This window comes from Neovison vison, chromosome 1 (assembly GCF_020171115.1).
Source record: "Neovison vison isolate M4711 chromosome 1, ASM_NN_V1, whole genome shotgun sequence".
In the NCBI taxonomy this organism is placed as follows: Eukaryota; Metazoa; Chordata; class Mammalia; order Carnivora; family Mustelidae; genus Neogale; species Neogale vison.
In genome coordinates, this window is record NC_058091.1 from 254,985,540 (window position 1) to 255,006,079 (window position 20,540).

General features: G+C 50.8%; 1 protein-coding gene and 1 long non-coding RNA gene across 2 annotated transcripts in view; one reads left to right on the forward strand and one right to left on the reverse strand.

Moving 5' to 3' along the window:
* The first annotated feature begins 14,144 nt into the window (after window positions 1-14,144).
* On the forward strand, window positions 14,145-17,754 carry LOC122892784. The gene is made up of 3 exons (XR_006381476.1): window positions 14,145-14,233; window positions 16,125-16,317; window positions 16,614-17,754. It is a non-coding gene; the product is annotated as an uncharacterized LOC122892784 (long non-coding RNA).
* NEURL1B (neuralized E3 ubiquitin protein ligase 1B) overlaps window positions 14,209-20,540 on the reverse strand; it is a 34,638-nt gene continuing 28,306 nt past the window's right edge. Inside the window, exons 3-5 of the mRNA XM_044229479.1 lie at window positions 18,022-18,741; window positions 15,795-15,920; window positions 14,209-15,431 (exon numbers count right to left, since the gene is read on the reverse strand). Coding sequence (XP_044085414.1) covers window positions 15,187-15,431; window positions 15,795-15,920; window positions 18,022-18,741 — 1,091 coding nt within the window. The 3' untranslated portion in view covers window positions 14,209-15,186. The remainder of the gene's footprint in view (window positions 15,432-15,794; window positions 15,921-18,021; window positions 18,742-20,540) is intronic.

The following is a 20,540-nucleotide window of genomic DNA, read 5'->3' on the forward strand; positions in this document are numbered from 1 at the left end:
CTGGCCTTCCGGGCTCTGGATCCCCTCTGGCTTTCTCAGAAGCCTTGCTTCTTTGATTTTCCCTCCCTTCAACATCACTGATGTCTTCTTTTTTAGCTGATCTCCCTACAGCTCTTGGGAGCTCTATGTGGGCCAAATCCGGCCAGCTAATCCCCTGAGGGCAGACCACCTCCATCTTTGCCACAGCAGCAGCCTGTCTGTCTGCTTGGCCGCTCCCAGCCCCGGGTCATTGTCCACAGCTTCTCCCTACCTTGTGTCAGGTTCTGGGGATTCAAAAGTTAGTAAGATAGACTTGTCTCTGCTTCCGTCCAGCTTCTGATAGGGTGAGAGAGAAAGTAAACTGACAGAATGTGAGAAATGCTATAAAGAAGGGGCGCCTGGCTGGCTCAGTCCATTAAGCAGCTGACTTCCGTTCAGGTTATGATCCTGAGGTCCTGGGATCGAGTCCTACATGGGGAGGGGGCGGGCCTTGCTCAGCGGGGAGTCTGCTCCTCCCTCTCCCTCTGCTGGCTGCTCTCCCTACTTGTGCTCCCTCTCTCTCCAACACGTGGATAAATACAGTCTTTTAAAAAATGCTGTGAAGAAAATGGGATGCAAGGAATCCACACCTGCGGAGTGTGGTCAGGATGGGTGTTTCTGAGTATGCGACCTTTAAGTTGAGACTTTGATGCTGCAAGGCCTTGCAGGCCCTGGTGAAGAGTTTTGGGCCAGATGGCAGAATCTTTGAAGGATTTTTAGCATAGCAAAGGAATTATGTCATTTGCTTTATGTTTTGAGAAATTCCCGGAGCGCCTGGGTGGCTCAGTGGTTAAGCCTCTGCTTTCAGCTCAGGTCATGATCTCAGGGTCCTGGGATCAAGTCCCGCATCGGGCTCTCTGCTTAGCAGGGAGCCTGCTTCCTCCTCTCTCTCTCTCTCTCTCTCTCTGCCTACTTGTGATTTCTCTCTGTCAAATAAATAAATAAATAAAAGAAATTCCCTGCAGCTGTGGTGTGGCCAAGGGGTGAGGCAAGGCGAGGTCAGGAGGAGGTGGGAAGTGTGGCCAGGCCCGGCCATGTGCGCAGCTCACAGCCAGGGGAATGATACCCGCTGGCAGGATTCACACGGATGAGAGTGGGGTGGGATTTGTCCCCTGAGGGAAATTGAGATGGTGGTTCCAAAAGGAGGGGAATAAAGGCTGGGCGGGACAAGTTAAAAAAAAAAAAAAAAAAAAAAAGCTGTCCACGTCTGGGACCAGAGGGGAAGGTATTAAAGGGATTATCATGGAGAAGAAGTGCCTAAGGATGGAAAGGGCCATCTGCAACTGGGACATGCGGAGGCTCAAAGAAAGTGTGTGGAATGAAGAGCTCACATAGGTAGCAAATATGGAGGGCTCTGCACTCCGGAAGGGGAGACCGCTCTTCCCTTCTGCTGATTCAGGAGGAGAGTTAGCAGCATTCTATGGTGGTTTCTCAAGGGTGTTCAAGGTTAAAAAGCTGTGGTCCACATGGTCCAGTCTGACAGAAGCCAATTTCGGCAGCTCTCAGAAATAACGCCTTCTTGGATACTTTAGCCCACTCTGTCTTCCTCACTTACCGGTGGTCATTTGTTCAAGTGGAGAGCCATCTGGGGGTGCCTTCTAAGAGGTGGGCACCAGAGATCCAAGAGTGAACTAGATCTTATCCCTCCCCTTGAGGAGCTAATGGTTTACCGAAGGAGACAGAGAAATAAGCAAGTTAGTACAGATTAACCCAGCCTGGTGGTGCAGGGGTGAAGGGTGGCATCTGCCAGGGAAGGCTTTCTGGAGGAGGTCATGCGGAAGCTGTGAGGTTTGAATGGAGGACAGGTGAGTAGGCGTGACCCAAACAAAATGTGTGTGTATGCACTTGGAGAGGGGGCATAGAGGGAAGCATGTGTACCACGGGTCTGAATCTCAATCCATAAAACCAGGCTTGCCTGAAGTGAGTTTATTTTCCTCACAACTTCATTTCTCCTTGGAGACCCCACTCCACTGGGGTTCCCTCCCTTTCCCCCAAAGTCATGGCCAAGTTGCAGGGGCTGGTATCATGCCAAGATGTTGATGGGGTATGGACATAGAACTCAGGAGCTGATCCTCAATTCCATCACACAGTGACCCCAACTGGTCCTAGAGCATCAGATTAGGTGCTGAACCCTTGCACCCTTTGTGCTTTCTGCCCTGTGGGGAAGAGAGGTCCCAGATAAGGGAGGGAAGAGGGGAGCAGAAGAGAGATACCAGATAAGGGAGGGAAGTGTCAGGGGTCAAGGAGACTCAGTTAATATTTAAAAACTAAGAGCTTTCCACTTTCATAAAGTTGGCAAAGTGCAGGGTCAGGGTGATGGGGGGTGGGGAATTGTAAGGGAGCAAGAGGGAAGAGTTGGGGTGGGCCCCACATATCCTCTTTCTTTTATCCATGAAGGAGAATGTGGCCCGAGTCTCTCCATCATCATGGTTCTCTCCATCAGTGATAGGTGGGCTCTTGAAGGCCATCTGGGGGTCTCACAATTTCACTCTTCCCAGATCCTGTAGTGAGAGGTCTTCTAGGTAAACTGGGGCTATCACATACCTCTTGTGTTACTACAGAAACCTAGGGGAGCAAGCAAGTGCCAATCACTTTGCTGGGGTCATGCTGCTGACAGAGCTCACTTCTCAGCCCCTACCCAGGGCACATCGCCTGTTTTCCTTGCAAACAAGTGGGGAATGATAAACAGCCCTGGGACACTCACTGTCCTGATTTAATCTGATTTAACCGCTTAGCATTAGCGAGGCAATTTTGCAATTTATCAGGAAAACCACTGCTCTGGGGAGAGGCTTAAAAGGTGAATCAGGGCTTAAGTGTTTTCTGTTTTATGTGAAGGAGGGAGGGAAAATAACAAGGACTATTTACAAAGAAATATTCAAAAGCTATTGGCAAGGTGCAGTATCCATCCTCTCCAAACCAGCTCCTTCTTATACTTTTGTTCTTGTTGTTCGCCTGATAAATCACCCAGGAACCCATTCTTCCACCTACATAGAAAATCCTTCCTCTTTTTCTCCACCTGGAGACCATCTGCTCCTCCCAGAAGTCTCCCTTGACCCTCGTAGGGTAGACCAGGACTTTCATGTCCTCCTGGGTTTAGCCAGGCCACTCTGCTGTAGTGTCTGCCACCGCCCCCCCCACCAGTGGCACGTTGGGTAAAGCTGAGGATGTGCTGTTCCATTAACCTGCTCCCTGGGCTGGGCGCCCCTTGGCCAACTCTCTCCAGATGGAGGCGGCCTCGTCACATCAGATCTCTTCCCACTGTCCAGACCCTTCTTGCACCAAACAAGGATAAAGACCCTTCCAGGAGTCATATGCTGAAAGCCTGATCCTTCAGAGCCACTGCCTTTGGAGATGGGGTCTTTGGGGAGGTAAGGGGGGTTAAATGAGGTTAAAAGGGTGGGCTCATCCAGGAGGACTGATGTCCTCATGAAGAGAGGAAGAGACACCAGGGATCTCTTGCTCTACATGCACGCAGAGGAAAGGCCATGCCAGGATGTGATGACGGGAAGAGAGTCACCAACACACCACCCTGACAGCACCTATCCTTGGACTTCCAGCCTCCAGAACTGTGAGACGATATGTTTCTGTGGCTTAAACCACCCAGCCTATGATATTCTGTCATGGTGGCCCTAGCAAACTGGGACAGGGGTGTAGGGAAGCTTCCCCTTAGCCTCAACGGCCAGAGCAACAGTTTTAGAGCACTGCCATTCCTCATCTATATTTGAGAATTTTGCTTTTCTTCCCGATTAAAAAAAAATTGTGGTAGGTGTGCCTGGGTGGCTCAGTTGGCTAAGCATCTGCCTTCAGCTCAGGTCATGATCTCTGGGTCCTGGAATCGAACCCTGCATCGGGCCCCCTGCTCAGCGGGGAGTCTGCTTCTCCCTCTGCTGCTCCTCCTGTTTGTGCTCTCTCTCTCTGTCAAATAAATAAATAAAACCTTTAAAAAACCAATTGTGGTAAAATAACACATAACATAAAATTTGCCATCTTAACCATTGAAAAAAATATTTGAGAGAGAGAGAGCAAGAGTGAACAGGGGGATGGGCAGAGACAGAGGGAGAGAGAGAATCTCAAGCAGACTTCACGCTAAGCACAGAGCTGGATGAAGGGCTCGATCCCACGACCCTGAGACCGTGACCTGAGCTGAAATCAGGAGTCAGCCGCTTAACTGAGTGCTCTCCCCAAGCTCCCCCACCTTAACCGTTTGTAAACATATAGTTCAGTGGCACTAAGTACATCTTCCTTGTGCAGCCATCGTTATCATCATCTCCAGAATATTTTTCATCTTCCCAGACAGAAACTGTGTCCATTCAACAGTAACGCCACACGCCCCTCCCCCAGTCCCCGGTAGCCTCTCTTCTGCCTTCTGTCTCTATGAATTTGGCTACTCTAGAGACTGCATGGAAGTGGAATTGCCCAGTATTTGTCTCTTTGTGATTGGCTTATCTCACTCAGCATCATATCTTGAAGTTTTCTTTTTCTTGCATTTCCTCCTACTTGTTTAATTTTAATTAACAGCCCTGACACAGGACTGTATGTTAGGTTAGACTGAGCCAGTCAGATCAGTGGCCTGAGGTGAGGACCAAAGTTAGGGGCCAGGTAGTATCCTCCTAGTTTTGCAGGGTCTGGGGTAGGAACCTGTCCTGGTCCCAACCCCAGTCCTTCCCCAACAAAGCTTCAGCCGAGTCCCAGGCTCTGATGTAACCTCAGCCTGGACCTATCTCAGCCCAGACCCCATGTCACCCTAACGTGTCCTCCTCAAGCTTCCCTGGACCCACAAGGCCATCCACAGGAGCCGGCATTCCCAGGCCATCTGGTGACATCTTGAGGATGTGCCAGGGATGGAGTGGGAGCCGTAACTTCATCCAGTGCCTGGACCTTGACTGCTCATCCAGCAGCTTCTTTCTGCTTGTGTTGGCTCACTCTCCCACGACCAGGAGAGGGCGACCATGCTCCATCTTTGGCAAAGAAACGGCCGGCCCCTCCCAAGGAGGAGCCTGGAAAAGCCTCTTCTCAGGACCTCAGGACTTCAGGTTCAACGCCCAGAAGGTGAGACTAGGGAAGAGCTCCTTGTTCCAAGGGGTGGGGCCCACCCGAGGCCACCTTGCTTCCTGACCTCTGCCCGGGCTATTCCAGGGCCCTGTTTCCCATCTGGAGCTTGGGAAGCCTGGCCTGAGGGAGGAAGCCCATCTAGAAGCCAACTAGGCAGCAGAGTCCTGAGATCCTCTTGGAGAAAGACAGCCTGGCTGTAGCAGAAGGAAAATGTCTCCTGGGGTCCTCTGTCTGGCCCCTGGTCTGCTCTCTCAGCAAGCAGCCCCGCGTCCTCTGCGCTGGGGCATCTCCCTTCTGTACCGGCTAGTCTGCTGGCTGTCTGCTGTCCACCCTCCAAGGCCCACCTATTGTGTGACTTGCTCAGGGAAGCCTCGCTCAGGCCTCTGTTTAGAATAAGGCCAGCTGAAACCCCCCTCCCTGTCCCAACACCACCCTCCATCCCCAAACCAGGGTGGATAGACAGGAAGACTGGACCGGGAGGGATGGCCCCGGTCAAATCTAGACAGCCCTAGGACTGCCTGTAGCTACCTCTCAGAGGGGACAGAAGCTGAAGGGAGACTAGAAGTGTTCAGAATAATGGAGAGGGTTCTGGGATTTTTTTGAAGCTGGAGGTGGGGGAGGGTGGGTACCAGAAAGGGAGAAGAACACTAGCTAGCAAGGGAGACTAGATGGGGAAGGCTAGAGACATCTCACTGGGAAATTTCTTTCACTTCTGTCCTGTGCTGGCAATGGGTATCTTCTATCTTCTACCCACCGGGGGTGAGGGGAATGCAGATCTCCCTGGGGGATGTGAAGGTGGGCATGGCCGGTGCTGAGGTTGTGAGCAAGGCCAGGCTGCAGGCAGCTCCCTAGTCTGGTCCATGGAGCTGGGGGAAGGCCTGGCCCTTCCCACGCCCCTCCTGGAATGTAGGGCTGCTCCTGGGAGTTGAGCGAAAGTGTGACTTTCCCTGTGGAGTCTGAGGTCAGTCAGCCTCCCAGGCCTGGTCCAGCATTCTTGATGGGGAGCCAAAACAAGCAAGGGACGAGGGGCCAGGGCAAACTCAGCGGCCTGGCAAGCCCCCGCCATCTGATTGCCCCTTCCTCTCATTCCTTGTGGGAAGGAGGTGTGTTAATGCCAGAAATTCCACCCCGGGGGGAGGGGGATTAAATACTGAGGTTCTACTCTTTGGGAGACCCTGCTTGATCACCTGTAGATGTGCTAATAGTGTCATGGGGGCCAACCCCCGAGGCAGTATGGACCTGAGGGGAAGGCACAGGGGACTGTGCAAGACTGAGGCCCAGCTGGGATGTGGGGGGTGGGGGGTGGGACAAGGGAGGGAAGGGAGATAGCAAAGCTTACAACGCCGGTAAAAAGAAGAACCACCATTGCCGAGTACCTCCCAAATGCCAACCACTTCCTGACGCAGTTGGTTCATCTTCACACAATCCACAAGGGGCTGAGACCTTAAAGATCCAGACACTGAGGCTTAAAGAGAGTCAGTAACTTGTCCAAGATCCCACAGCAGGGGCAGACCTGGCCCCCAGGCCCATCTGTCTTCTCTGCTGTGCTCTCATCACCCCCTCCCCTCTACCGCCCCACACCCTACTAGGCACCAACAGGCTGCAAACAGCTGCTCCAAGCTGCGAAGCCAGGAGGCAGCCTCCCTTGGGCAAAGGTCCCCAGGAGACTTTCTTTCTGCCACAATCTGGCTCCCTTCCTCCCTGCTATGGGCTTGAGGGGATGGTCTTAGAGGCCCCACCTAGAGGCAGGGAAGTGAGGCATAGAGAAGGGGGCTTCCCCCTGTACAACTCCAGAGGCCATATCCATGCAAGCTTCAGGATGAACAGCACTCCTGGGGCTCCTGATTGTTGGCGGCAGGGTGTGGATGTGAACTCAGGTCAGTTCTGCGGTCTCCTAAGCAGACCCTTTGGGCTCCTAGGACGATGGCTCAAGCCTTTCCCGGGCAGCTGGGGAGAGGCAGGAGAGGGCAGGCTGAGGCACTCCACTCAGGGAGAAGGGTTACACCTGAGCAGGCCAAGCCAGGAGGGGGGCCTCTGAAGAAAGCTGACTGGCTGCCCCAGGCACTTTGTGTTGATGCAGCCGCCTCTGGGCTTCTGGAAGCTTCCCCTGGGTGCATTTAACAGCCAAGGTTGGGGCTCTGTTCCCACTGTGGATGCCTGGAATATTCGTGTTTTCCACATCCCTGTGTGGGAGCCAGAACCAGCTTCCGAGAGCCAGCAGAATTGAGCCTGAAGGGAGAAGGGAAGATTCTCTGGCCCTGGAACCGCACTGATGGCCATTGTGTAAGTCAGGGACCCAGCTAGGCAGCCTTCTCCCTTTGCCTTTCTAGGTGCACAACCTGGGTCCCTCCCCTCCTATCCCCACTTTTCTTCTCTTTTCTCCTCCCCCTCCTCTTGCTCCTCTCCCCCAACCCCCTTCTGATAATTTACCCACAGACAAGCTATGATGCTGTGGGAAGAGTCAGATCTGGTTCAAATTCCCATTCTACAGCTCACAGCTGTGTGATTTAGGGCAGGTCATTGCCCTTTCTGGGCCTCTCTTACCTTGTCTGAAAAATGGGAGTATAAAATCTCTCTGAGAGATTGTTGGTGGGGTCAGTGAAATCATAAGGATATCTGTTCTGGGACCATTTGCCCTGGGTCTAGATCCTGGGAACTACTTTTGTCTTTGAGAGGCCATGTGGAATGGCATAAAGTTACTTAATCTGAAGTCTTGGTTTTCCTTGGTATAAAACAGAAGTAATGATGGGACCTACTTCAAAGAGCTAGGATGAGGAGCCAGACATGTCATGGAGGTCCTTAGCACATAGTAAGTGTCCAGTAGATGATTTGTTCTTATCTTTGCAGAGAATTGTTTGTCCTGAAGGAACCCGGGAAATAAGGGAAAAAGAAGTCTCCATACAGAACTCCTCTGAGGCTAGCTGTGCTTCTGGCAGCAGAATGGTGAGGTTTGGGGCACAGGCTTTGTACATTGAAGCCTTAGAAGAGAAATATGGTGCACCAGGAAGCATGACCCAGGCATCAGTGAAAGCCTGAACAGCCAGGAGAATGAAGGATGTTTAAATTATATATCACTAAATGATCTATGGTCTTTATGCCTTGAATTTGATCTGTCCTAGCAGGCTCAGGTCCACACTGGTTTGAACATGTCTCTTTATGAGTCTGCCTTCCCCTCTAGATTGGTTGGTCCTTGAGGGTAAGGGCCACGTCATCCTTCGTTTTGTATCAACTGTGGGTGTGTGACAGAAACTGATTTAGGGATTGGGCTTTTGATCCAAGGGGTCAAAAGACAGATGCCCTGAGACTTTTCCTGAAAGGTTTCTAAAGGGTCACTAAGCTGGTATGATATGAGTGAGGGGCCACTGGAGACCATCTTGGTTACCACAGAGGGAGAGCCTGCCTGAGAGTGATGTCAACCCAGAGGAAAGCAGAACTGAGACAGAGGCAGATACCTGATAACATGTGAGCACCTGGATCCAACCATTACTGAAGCAGGATTGACCAGTTTAGTTGTGTGAGTTGTTTCTTAAGTTGTTTTTCTTGAGTTGGCTTCCAGTCTCTTAAAATCCAAAGAGTCTAGATTAGTATGGTTTTACCCTTCTTTATTTAAAAAAAAAAAAAGTCTTAATTTTCAGATGATATCTGTGAAAATGTCCCCTGGCCTGCTAGAAATGAATGCTATCTTTCAGAGGCACATTTTGTCTTAGCTCTGGGACAGCCACATCTAGGGTGGCTTCCTTCTTCTGCCTTGAAGGGACCCTGCTTCCCTCACCTGTAGGAGACCAGCATTGTTGTAAAGATTCATTGAGAGAAGTAAGAAAGTTGTGATTTTTTTGGCTTCATAAATGCAACTTCATTTTTCTTGCCCCATTGTTCCCCAAACTCAGTGTCACCAAACCAGTGTCAGCAAGCCAGGAAAAGCAGGCATGAGCAGCTCCACCTTCTCCCTTCCCCGGCTATTCCCCATACAATGCAAGGCTCCACCCCCAGAAATCTGGGCCTTAAAGCCTGGCTGGGAGAAAGCCCAACCAAAATGGTCAGCCTGGCCTGGTCTCCACTGGAAGCTTGCAGGCCTTTATCTCCACTGTGACTAAATTTGGATCTCAAACTTAGACAGTCAGCCTGGGAATTCCTGACGAATTCCAGCAAGGGCTAGCTGTTTTCATCAGTTTTTGCAGGGACGGGAAATACTTTTTCCAAGTAGCATGTTTAAATTAGAAGTAATAATTTGTCATTACAGAAAATTTAGAAAACACAAGGGGGGGGGATGTCCGATAATACCATTATCCCAACATAGCCCCCTGGAGATTTTTCCTTCTTTCCTGTTGGTCATTCCAACACAGTCTGGTTTGGGGGCTGTTGTTTGTTCATTTGATTGCTTGCTTGTTTTTACAACCACGAGATCAGAGTGTATGTGTAGTTTTATATCTTGATTTTCCCACCGTGTTTTGACATAAACATGTTCCCATGTTGTAAACTCTTTGCTGAGTGCCAGACATGGTGCCTAGCACATCACCAGCACGATCTCAATAATGCTCACACCCATCCTACAATCAGGGAACCTTAGGATTCTTGCTTTGCAGATGAGCAAACTGAGGCACAAAGAGGTAAGTGTCTCGCTCAGTGTCGTGGTGAGGACTGGGCCATTTGGCTTCACAGCTCATACCACTAACTAGGTACATACCTGTATCATTGTTAGTTCAACCTTTCTTAGAGAGAGCGATGCCTGTTGTTCCAACTTGCTCAGCACTAGTTCCTCACTGGAGACTGCAATTCCCTACTCTCAGTTCTAGGAGAGCAGCTATTGGCTGGAGTTGAGCGCATATGGTAGGTCTGGTCAGTAAGAGGCCTGGATCTCCCTGGCCTCTGTGATTGGCTCAGAGCGGGGCATGTGATCCAGGTGGGCCCACACAGGGAGGCTGTAGGCTGCTCCTACCCCGTGCTGTGCCCAATTGTCTTGAGAACCCTCCTGGGATTGGGCCACAGCAAAGGAAGACAGTGTGAGAAGCAGGGGAGACCAAGTCCTGTTGTAGCATTTCAGATTCTGGATCCAGCTGTACCTGAAGTGGCTTCTTGGGTTCATGACACTGGACTTTGCAGGTAACTGAGTTTTTAAATCCCCTTAAACCGGTCTGAGTTCGGTTTCTGTCACTTGAAACCGAGAGCTCTGGCAAGTTCACCCTGGTTTGTTGGTTGGCTGGTTTAGGGTGGCTTATACAATTTTTTTTTACCATTATAAATAATGCCGCAGTGAACATCTGAATGATTTCCTTGTGATATTTTCGCAATAGTTACTTGGCAAAAGGATCAAACATTATCAGGACTCTATGGACATAACTTGCAAAATGTTTCCTCAAGGTCAACAATGCTTTGTACCCCTCACCTTCACTCTCCAACAGTATGTGCTACTGCGATTTTTAAAATTGAGTTCTGAAGAAGCTTTCTTTTTTAACAAGCCAAAGTTGTATTTGTTTTTTAAACAGAAAAAAATTATGTTAATATAAAACAGATAAAAATAGACAAAAACCAAAACACACAACACACAAAAGCACAACACACAGGACCAGTGCAAACCCTTCCCAACCCAGTCCACCCAAGTTTTAAAATCTTTATTACATATCCCCAAAGATTAGATTGTATTGGAGAAGTCACAGTATTGAATCAGAAAAATAAGAATAAGAGACATTTTTAAAAAGGTCTGTACACAGGTAGTGGGGAGATGGGGTGAGAGACGTACACTTCATCACTCCTACATCAAAAAACATAATACAGAAGGGCTTCTGTGATTAGCACATATTTCTAGAATACTACTAGGTATGCTAGTCCCCTGCCCACTTTTTAAAGTTGCTTTTAAAAAGGATAAAAAGTGCACAGACACTTTCATAAGGCACAGACAGATTGTTGTACAAGTTTTTTCATTAGGGGCTTAGGAAAGACAATGAAATACCAAGAAATGCCAGGAGGCCACGTGTTCCTGAGCAGACATCCCTCTGCCGGAACTGGGGCAGAGATAAGATTGGGCAGGGGGAGGTTACTGCCTCTCATTCTCCAAGACTTTGCACAAGCCCGTTCTAGACTGGAACTAACGGGGTTATCTGGGGACCAGGGGATTGTTTCCAGCAGCCACTCCCAAGCCTGAAAGTAGCAGGTAGCCATCACCCCAGGGGTCTCCCTGGGGGGACTTGAGGGTAATCATCAAAAGGTGGAGCCTTTGAGGGTTCTGCCCCAGGCCATTTTGGCAGCAGCACGCTGGCTACAAAGTGCCTGGCATTTCTAATGCTGAAGAGGCTTCTCAAAGCATGAAGCTTTCGGGAAGGCTCTGGGGCACTCACCAGAATAGATCCCCAAAGGCAACAGAATGGCCGAGAAAGACCACAGGATTCCGTCCCTAGCATCTCATTGTCCTCTAACGTCTCTACTTGTGAAGGCAGAGCTAGAGCGCTGTCCTCTCAGCTCCACATCCCCAGCACCCACCTAGCAGGCACACAGCAGATGTTTGTTGAATGACTATGTGCATGTGTTTGTGGTGTTTTACCAAACCCCTGAGCCCTTGTAATTTAATTTCTGGATTTCTTCCATAAACCTTTAAAGAGTACCTACTATGTGCTAGCACAGGCCCCAGTGCCTGATGGGGCACATGAAAGGTTATAAATCTGCCCAGCTCCAGACTGTCAGCTCCCTGTGGGCTCTGTCTTTAGTCCGTTTCCAGTGCCGTGTCCAGAACACAGGCCATGCAATGAGTGGGTGCTGAGCAAAGTGTTGCAGCACTTAGGGGAGCAGCTGCCCTGGGTAAACCCCGGGAGACTCCCAGTTCTGGGATTGGACTTGTTTTGACTTGGAAACAGCCCAATTTCTCTGGGGGTTCAAAATAAACAAGCACAAGACCACAACAAAGGTGTATCTTCCAGTCTCCCCCTTCTCAGCCCTGGAATCCCTTCCTGAGGCCCAGGAAGGTGGTGGGACAACGCCTTGGCTCCTCCACAAAGTGGCCCCATGTGTGCTTCTCTGTGTCACAAAAGGAAGCCTTTGGGTTGGACTCAGGATCTCACATGGCTCAACTCTGCCAGAAGGCAGGCAGCGGGAAGGTGAGCCTGAAAGGAAGGACACTTGTCCTTCTAGGATATGGGTGGCAGAGGGACCACAGTCTGGGGCAGGAACCCTTCATACAGGTGCAGGTGCCCAGGGTCCCTCCAGGGGCTGCCCGGAGAAGGTTCTAGAAAGAAAATGCAAGGCAGTCTCAAGCTTTCCGGGGCTTGGGGCCAGGCAGCCAGGGAGTGGGACTGAGCACCAGACACTGCTGGGTTTGAATCCCAGCCCTGCCACCTATTACATGCGATCCTATTACTTCACTCACAGGACCTCAGTTCTCTGACCTGTCAAATGGGAATAATACCATATTTTATCGATTCTAAATAGCAGGGTTTTTTTCCCCCTTCACATTTCAAGTCTCTGATTAGAATGAATCATATAGCTAAGGCATCTTAGTTAAATCTGCATATTTTCCCCCTAGTGGAACATAAGATGGTGTATTTTATCATCAGTGGTGTTTTAGATCTGACTCAGTGGGGTAAGAAGGCCTGCGTCGCAGGATCCATGTGCGGGGATGCCTCTCCAGCCCAGCGCCGAGGCACATAATGGCGTGAAGTGAGAAAAAGGGGTTCCCTTTCCTCTTTCTCCCGCCATGTGAGGGCCATGTGAGCTGCTCCTCTATAGCACTGAATAAATCAGTTTAGACCATCAGGAAATGTCTGGTTTTTAGAAGATAAACACCCCCTTAATTCCTCTTGGAAACAGGGAGGCTATTTATAGCAGCTGCGGAACAAGTTAAACAGGCCACCAGCTCCTTTTGATCTGGGTAACTGGTCACCAGGAGCACGGCCTGGAGCCACGTCAGGTCCAGGCCCTCAGTCACTGGTTTCCCAGTGATGGCTGTACATGACCCTGGCTAGAACCCAGGGGTGGGGGCAGTTAGGAAGGGCAAGGAATAGGGGAGACCAGCTGCCTCCCGTGGGCTTCTGAGACCACCAGAGCTTGGGACTGGCTCAATCCTGTCAGCGGCACTGCTGCCTGGAGAACCAGCTCTAGTGGGGAGGAGGTCAAGCGTCCTTTCCCACGCGGTGTGCTGACACCCCGCATGGGGGATGTGGAAGGCTCCTGCTGGCCAAATGCAGCTGGGCCCTGGGTGCTACCGAGCTTCTCCAGCTCTTGTCCTGGGGCTCCAGTCCTTCCCCCAAAAACTTCCGTCACAAAATTTGAAGGTGGGCATGTTTCCCGGATTCTCTAGGGAAAAATAGCCAATTAGGGGTCCTTGCAGGGGCAAGGGTGGGGGTTCTGAAGTTGTGACCAGGTCAGAACACTATGACCACGTCAGACAGAGAAGAAGCAGGTGGTCCAAGAGCATCGCAAAGACCAACTGGTCTTACGGGCTTTGATTTGATGAGGGCCCAACTGGGCTGCGCTCTGGGCCCCCAGACGCCTGACAAACATGTGCTCTATGAATGCAGAAACTCTCTGAATGTTCTCCTTTTCCTGCCATCGTCTGTGCGGCAGAGGAGCCAGTTTAGGAATTGTAGTAAAAATGTTACCTATTCTTTGCAGGGCGTTGGGCTTTTTAGATGTTATGCTGGTCCTCTCGTGGGTTCTGGAATGGGCAGGTACTGGGCCTCATCTTAGATAGATTGGGAACTGAGAATCAGAGAGGCCCAGGGGCTTCCTTAAAGATACAGCACAAAGTAGGGCAGAGGTTAGGCCCAGACAGAACTGGAGGCAAAAGGAAGGAGCGGGCCTGGGCCAGCCTATCAGCCCCCGGGGTTGGTCTGGGAGTCTGCAGACGTGGGCCTCGGCAGGGTGAAGAAGTCAAGGACAGGGCCAGGTCCCAGGAAATGCCTGCAAATGGCCCTGGACTTTCCCTGAAGGGGTAGAGTCCTACGGTCAGCATTTTAATATCTCAGCTATTAACATTTTAATGATTATTTAACATTTTAGTAATCAGCAGCAAAAGAGAAGCTGAGAATCAGAACCAGTTGCAAAGTCTTTTCCTCCTCCCACTTCCCCAGCAGGCTGCCCTGGTGGTGCCCACTGCTGCTGGTGAATGCCAGGCCCAGGGTGACAAAACAAAATGTGGAGAGCCGTCTGCGGGATGGGGTGCCCTTTCCAACTGCAGGTGAGTCAGCTGCCTCCTGGATTCTTTCCCTCCCCCAGGAAAAGAGAACCTGCTGCTTGTCTTTTTGGGGACAGCAAGGGGTGGGACAGACAAAAAAACATCTAGAGGGACTGAGTCAAGGTGCGCTATGCTTATTATTAGGCTATCTGGGGTGAAGGGGTGAAAGGCTTCAGGGGATGACAGCACCCAGAATCTCAGTGGGCCGCAGCACCCATCCAATCTCCTCTCCAGGACTGAGGAAGAAACTAAAAAAGCAAATTGTTCTTTTCAGTTCTCCACCCACCTTCCCCCCAAGGCGTTGCTGCTTGGGAGCTGTAAACAATGAGCTATTTTTTCCTCCCCTTAGAAAATCTGAGTGCCCCTTTTCTATACCATCCAAGGGAGTTCCAAGGTGCAGGCTTCATACATTCAAAACCAGCTGACGTTCCAGCCCCAGAAAGTGAATAATTTCGAGTCACGCTACCGTCTGGGCTCTGGATTGCACATTCCTTAGTGTTAAATAACCTCCTAGAGCCAGGATCCCTGGATAAATATCTATGCTTTCTCGCTCACTCATTCTCTCACACACATTCCCTCTCTCTTCTCTGGCAGCTCCCTCCCCTCACCCTCTCTCACACACATTCAACCCAACTCCAGCAAAGAGCATTGCACAGAGAATGCTGTTTCCCAGCTGAGAGGTCACCAAGGGACAGGGTGGTCTGCCAGGCAGTTCCTGAGCTCGCTGTTGGGACGGCCTTTTGGGGACAAAGCACTTTTGAGTCAGAAGCAGCCCTTGCCTGGGCTCAGACCCCCAGGGACTCATCTCCATGACTGTCATGCCTTGCCCACCACTGGAGAGTGGCAGACCGGATGGCCACTGCCCTTGGACCCCCTGGTGACCACAGCGGTTGCCTGGCCCAGGGGGCCTTCAGAAAGGTGACCTTGCTCTGGCCAAGGCCCGTTGGCAGGCCAGGCTATGGCCTATAGATCTTAATGACATCCTTGATGGGCCGCCGGCAGATGGGGCAGCAGGCGCGGGCCTGCCTCTTGAGCCGCAGGCCACAGCTGTGGCACAGACACATATGTCCACATGTGTAGATGACTGTGTCCACTTCGCCGTCAAAACACACTGTGCATTCGCCATTCTTGCTGCCTGCCGGCTCTGGTGGGGAGAACACGGGGGACACTGGGGGGCTCAGTGGGGAGCTGGGTGCGGTCACTGCAAAAGGGAGAACAAGACAGACCATAATAATGTGGTTTTCAGCGGGGCTCCACTGGGTCAACCCCCCAGAAGCCAGAGCTTCTGTGGCCGAACCTGTGGGGAAATAATTTTGAGAGACACTTGGGTTTTTCTTCTGGGCTTTGCCCATACCCTACCCTCTTTCCCCCAAGCATCAAGCACCATTATCTCCCTTTGGGATACGATATGTAGATATCTCCTCCCTCCAGATGAATGTACAGCCGGGGAAGGAGAGGATGCAGGGGGCAAAGGTGGCCATCCTTGCTCAGTCTCAGGAAGGTTCTGGCACAGCTGAAGGAGCCAGGGTAGCCCCTACCCCCTCTAGGGTTTATACCTCCTTACCCAAGGATGACTCAGATGCTGAGGAGGACTGGTTGACACTGAAGGCCATATCAGAGTCGCTATCATCCTGGGAGCCGCTGAGAGACCCTGATGGGGATGTGGTCGCAGGGCTGGACTGCAGGGTGCCTGAGACCAAAGAGACTTCATCAGGGGAGGTGGGAGGTGGGTCGTGTTCTGCTACTCCCTGGTTCTTTTGCACCTTCCCTATCTGTCTAATGGAGGGGGGAGTAAAAGTAACCTCCCAGGTTTCTGCTAAGGACTGACGGAATCGTCTATGTGGGGTGGACACCTATTCTTTGCCTGCTCAGCCTCCATTCCTGTTTATTTCAGAAACAGTACCAGGATTTTGTTTGGGGGCACTGACATCACCCTCACTCACATGATCCAGGCCAGGCCAAGAAGAACTTCCACCCCTTGGTCTCACTGATGGTTTAGATAAGGCTACATAACCCAGTGGAGGTCGAAGAGGTCTTCATGAGAACAACTACAACTGCTGGGAAAGAAGGGGCCCATCCATTTGGAGGTAGGTCTGGCACCGTAGAGCCTGCTTGAGAGACTCTACATAGGGGAAAGCGAGCTTTGGGATGGGATCCTGCTGGCATGCTTTCAAAACCTCAATCCAGCTGCTCCTGAATCCATCCAATATAGTCCCAGACTTTTGAGGTGTGTGTACCCATACCTTTCCCTTTCAGTTTAGGGCACTTTGAGTGGGGTTTTGTCACTTTCAACTACAAGATTACTGACTAGTAGTATTCAACAGGAATGAGTTTTCTTCCTTGCGTTCACTGCCATTTTGGATAATAATGGCTTATTTCTTAGGTGAGAGAGAAGTTCCTTCCCTTACCCTACTTGAGGATGGATGGACAAATAATGGAGTGCTGGGGTTGCTGTCAGGTAGAAATCAGGACAGCAGGTTCCTGATCTCCAAAAGAAGTTGCTTCCATTCTACCTTCTCTTCCTGACCACTCAAGGACTCATCCTGGTTCCTCTGGAGGTGCTGAGGAGGAACGTAATGGAGACGGATTCTAGACTTAGTTCTTGCCAAAGCCCCAGTGGAAACTTAGGCAACTCATCTCAGGGTAAATGATGACTATATCTGGTCATCCCTTAAACAACAACAAATGATGACCTTCCTTGTTGTTCTTCTGCCTACAAACAGCAGTCATTGATGTAACTGTGTATTAAACATGCTGTACATGGCAGGCACCTGCTGCAAGCATTATATGAACCTCATCATTTCACCCTCCTGACGATGCCACGATGCAGGTGATTACTCCCTCTCTACACAGAAGGAATCCAAGGCTCAGAGAGGGTCTGTGATTTGCCCAGACATTTGCACAGATGTCTATGACTTGTCAGACATCTTCATGGCTGACCAGCTATGTGACTGGGACAGTGAGTTAATCTCTCTGTGCTTCAGTTTTCTTTCCTGTCGATGGGATAGTGATACTGGTCTCACAGAGGCAGAGTATAAAATTGAATGAGAAAACATGAAGTGTTCATCATTTCTGTTACCATTTGGACTGACTTCTTGAATCATGAAAATGGAACGGGGCTCTCTGGGAGCCTTTCCTGACCACCACCTCCTTTTTACCAAATGGGAGAGAAGGCCCTCTGCAGTGGCCCACAGCATTCCATTCAGGGGTGTCTGTAGGGTACCCCTGTGCTTAGCCTGTGTCCTGTCCTCTGCCATGCCCCACCCTGGAGCCTAGAGCCTGGTCCACAGCTGGGGGGGGTGCTCCATGTCTATTGGTGGCATGAATGAAGGCCAAATCGTGTCAAAATAAGATGGTTCAAGCCTCCATCCCATTTTCTGTAGACACTGTTATTTTGATGTCCTCTCAAGTGTAGTTGTATTTGCTTTTTCTTCTACAACTTAGTATGCCTCATGTATGTAAAAAATAAATACGTGATATAATAAGTCATAACAACAGAAATAAAAATTGCACTGACCATCTACCGACTGCATGAAGCCGTCCAGGCCCTGACCCCAGTGGGAACTTAGGTCGGTGTGGGCAAAGGGTGGGCTTGGGAGCAGCAACATGACATCCCTGGGACACTTGTTTGAACTGCATTTCGGGGCCGCCCTGACTGAATCAGAAACTCTAGGTGGAGGCAGGAGGGTGCTAACATGCGCTCAAGCCTGGAAAGCGGGCCTGGGCTTCCTCCGTGGCTCGAGACACCCAGCGGATGGCCCCGCGCATGCGCGGTCGGTCGGGGAACTCACCGAGGAGGCGCAGCTGACCCGCGGCACCGCCGCGAACGGCGAAGAAGGCCCAGAGCGCCTGCGTGGTGTCGACACACAGCAGGCGGCCGCGCGGGCGCCCATTGACGCCCAGGAGCACGTCGCCGCCGGGCCGCAGCGTGAAGCTGAGCGCGTCGCCGCCGCTTGGCACGGGCCCGGCACGCGCCACTACCCAGTACTCCTTGCGGTCGAGCAGCGCGTCGGGGTCGGCTGGCAGCTCCGCGGGCCGGAGCCCACCCGGGTCACACGACGTGATGCCGAAGGCCAGCGCGCCGGGTGCCGCTAGCCCCGGGCGGCCCACCTCCACGAAGAGGCTCTCGCCGGGTCGCAGCGGGCGTTCGGAGAAGACGAGCGTGCGGCCGCCATCGGGCCGCGGTGCGCAGGCCACTTTGCGGTCGGTGGACAGACTCACGTCGGGTCCGCGCGTGGCGTGGAAGCGCAGGTCAGCCTCGAGCAGCGCCGGCGACGATGCGGGCCGAGGGCGCTCGCGGGGTCCGCACGGGATGGCGGCAGCCGAGGCGTCGGTGGGCAGCGGGCCCAGGGCGCGGCCCAGTGCCAGGTGGCCCAGCTTGGCCACCACCTGGTTGTTCTCGAGCTCGTTGTTGTCGAAGTTGGCGGCGTCGTGGCTGCTGGGCGGCAGGCAGGCGCTGAAGCGGGCCTGGCTGAGGCGTGCGGGCGTCAGGGTGTCGGCGAAGGCGCTCTCTGCTCCGGGGCAGAAGGAGGGTGGTGAGGGTGCGGGCTGCTGGCCTCGGTGCCCCCACTGCCCCTCGTCCCCGCCCCATAGCCCCTCACTTTTTTCTAGTTTATGTGTGGCTGATTCAATAACCACAGGTGCATAGACTCTGAGTAAGCACAATCCTGGTGACTTCTCTTTGGGCTGGGCAGGTGAGGCCTTTTCTGTTTTCCTTCCTTCGACCCTCCCCTCCCTTCCTCCTTCCTTTCTTCTCCCTGCCCCTCCCCCCACTTTCCTCCCCCACTCCAGAGGTTTTCTTATACTTTGGAAGATTTGAAGACCCTTTATTGTTGGCCTCCCCAGCTAAAACATAAGCTCCATGAAGGAAGACTTTTTGCTTTTTATTTGTGGCCTTATGTGACAGGTGCTATGTTAAGCTCCCTTGGTGTGTTATCTGAGTCCATACACAACCTGTGAGGTGTGTTCTGTTATTACCAGCCATTTAGCAAAGAAAGAAGGTGAGGCACAGAGGGGTTAAAGAATGCGACCAAGGTCACACAGCTACTGGCAAAACCACAAGAACCCCAGCTCTTCAGCACGGTGCTGACACTGAAAGAACGCAGCACACAGCCCTGTGCCTGGATGCTGCACAGACATTGGATATGTTAGCTTTCTGCGAGACAGCCTCATTTTATAGGACAGAAAATTAAGAGTTTTAAGTCACCATCATGAAAATATTTTTGAATAATTTTTAGTGGTATAGAACATGTTCTTGATACTACATATGATATAGTTAAGTAAAAAAAACGACATAGTGTTTCATTTAGGTAATACAGGTCTTCATACTTTGGTAGATTACTTGCCGATTTTCTCCCCAACAAGAATGTGAGTCCTTGCCTGTCTTTTCACTATCACCTTCTCAGGGCTTAGGAGTGTTATGGGCAAAGACCTCCATTCTTTATTGGATGGATGGATGAATGAATGAATGAGGTTTGAGGAAGACTGCCACTCTGAGTAACAAATCAGGGAAAGAAAGAAACAGTCATTGAAGTATTATGAAGTTTTTTTTAGTGATAAAAATATCCTCATTAACCATAATAAGTAAAGCAAGAAAAAGTATTTTTCAAACTTCTCTAACTAGACCCCTCTAGCTAAGATTTGTCATTCTGTAATTTATATCATGGAAAAAAACCTATTTCTTCCTCTTTTTAGTTTTCCAAATATAAAATTATCATAATAATGAATATGCTTTTTCAAAAAGCATGCCCTAGCCCCTGCGAGTCTGGTATGTTACTCCCTACTCCACCTGCAGAAATCTACAGGACAGATTTTATAAACTGGCCATCCCTGTTCTGACCCTGGCTCACAGAACTGTTTGTTTGGCCTACTGGTGTATTATTCAATATTTCTATAATAAATATATATATTATAAGTCTTATCAGAAAACCCCAATATTTTAAAAAATCTTTTTTTAAAGATTTTATTTATTTATTTGACAGATGGAGATTACAAGTAGGCAGAGAGGCAGGCAGAGAGGGAGGGGGAAGCAGACTCCCTGCTGAGCAGAGAACCCGATGCGGGGCTCTATTCCAGGACCCTGAGATCATGACCTGAGCTGAAGGCAGATGCTTTAACCCACTGAGCCACCCAGGCACCCCTAAAAAATCCTTTTAAATCAGTAGTCAACAATGTGAGAAAACACCAATGATATAACATTAAGTGAACAAAGGAAGATACAAAACTGAATATATCATATGATTCCAATGGTGTATGTATAGGATGCATAGGAAAAATACAGGGAGGAGATACATAACAATCTGAGGATGGT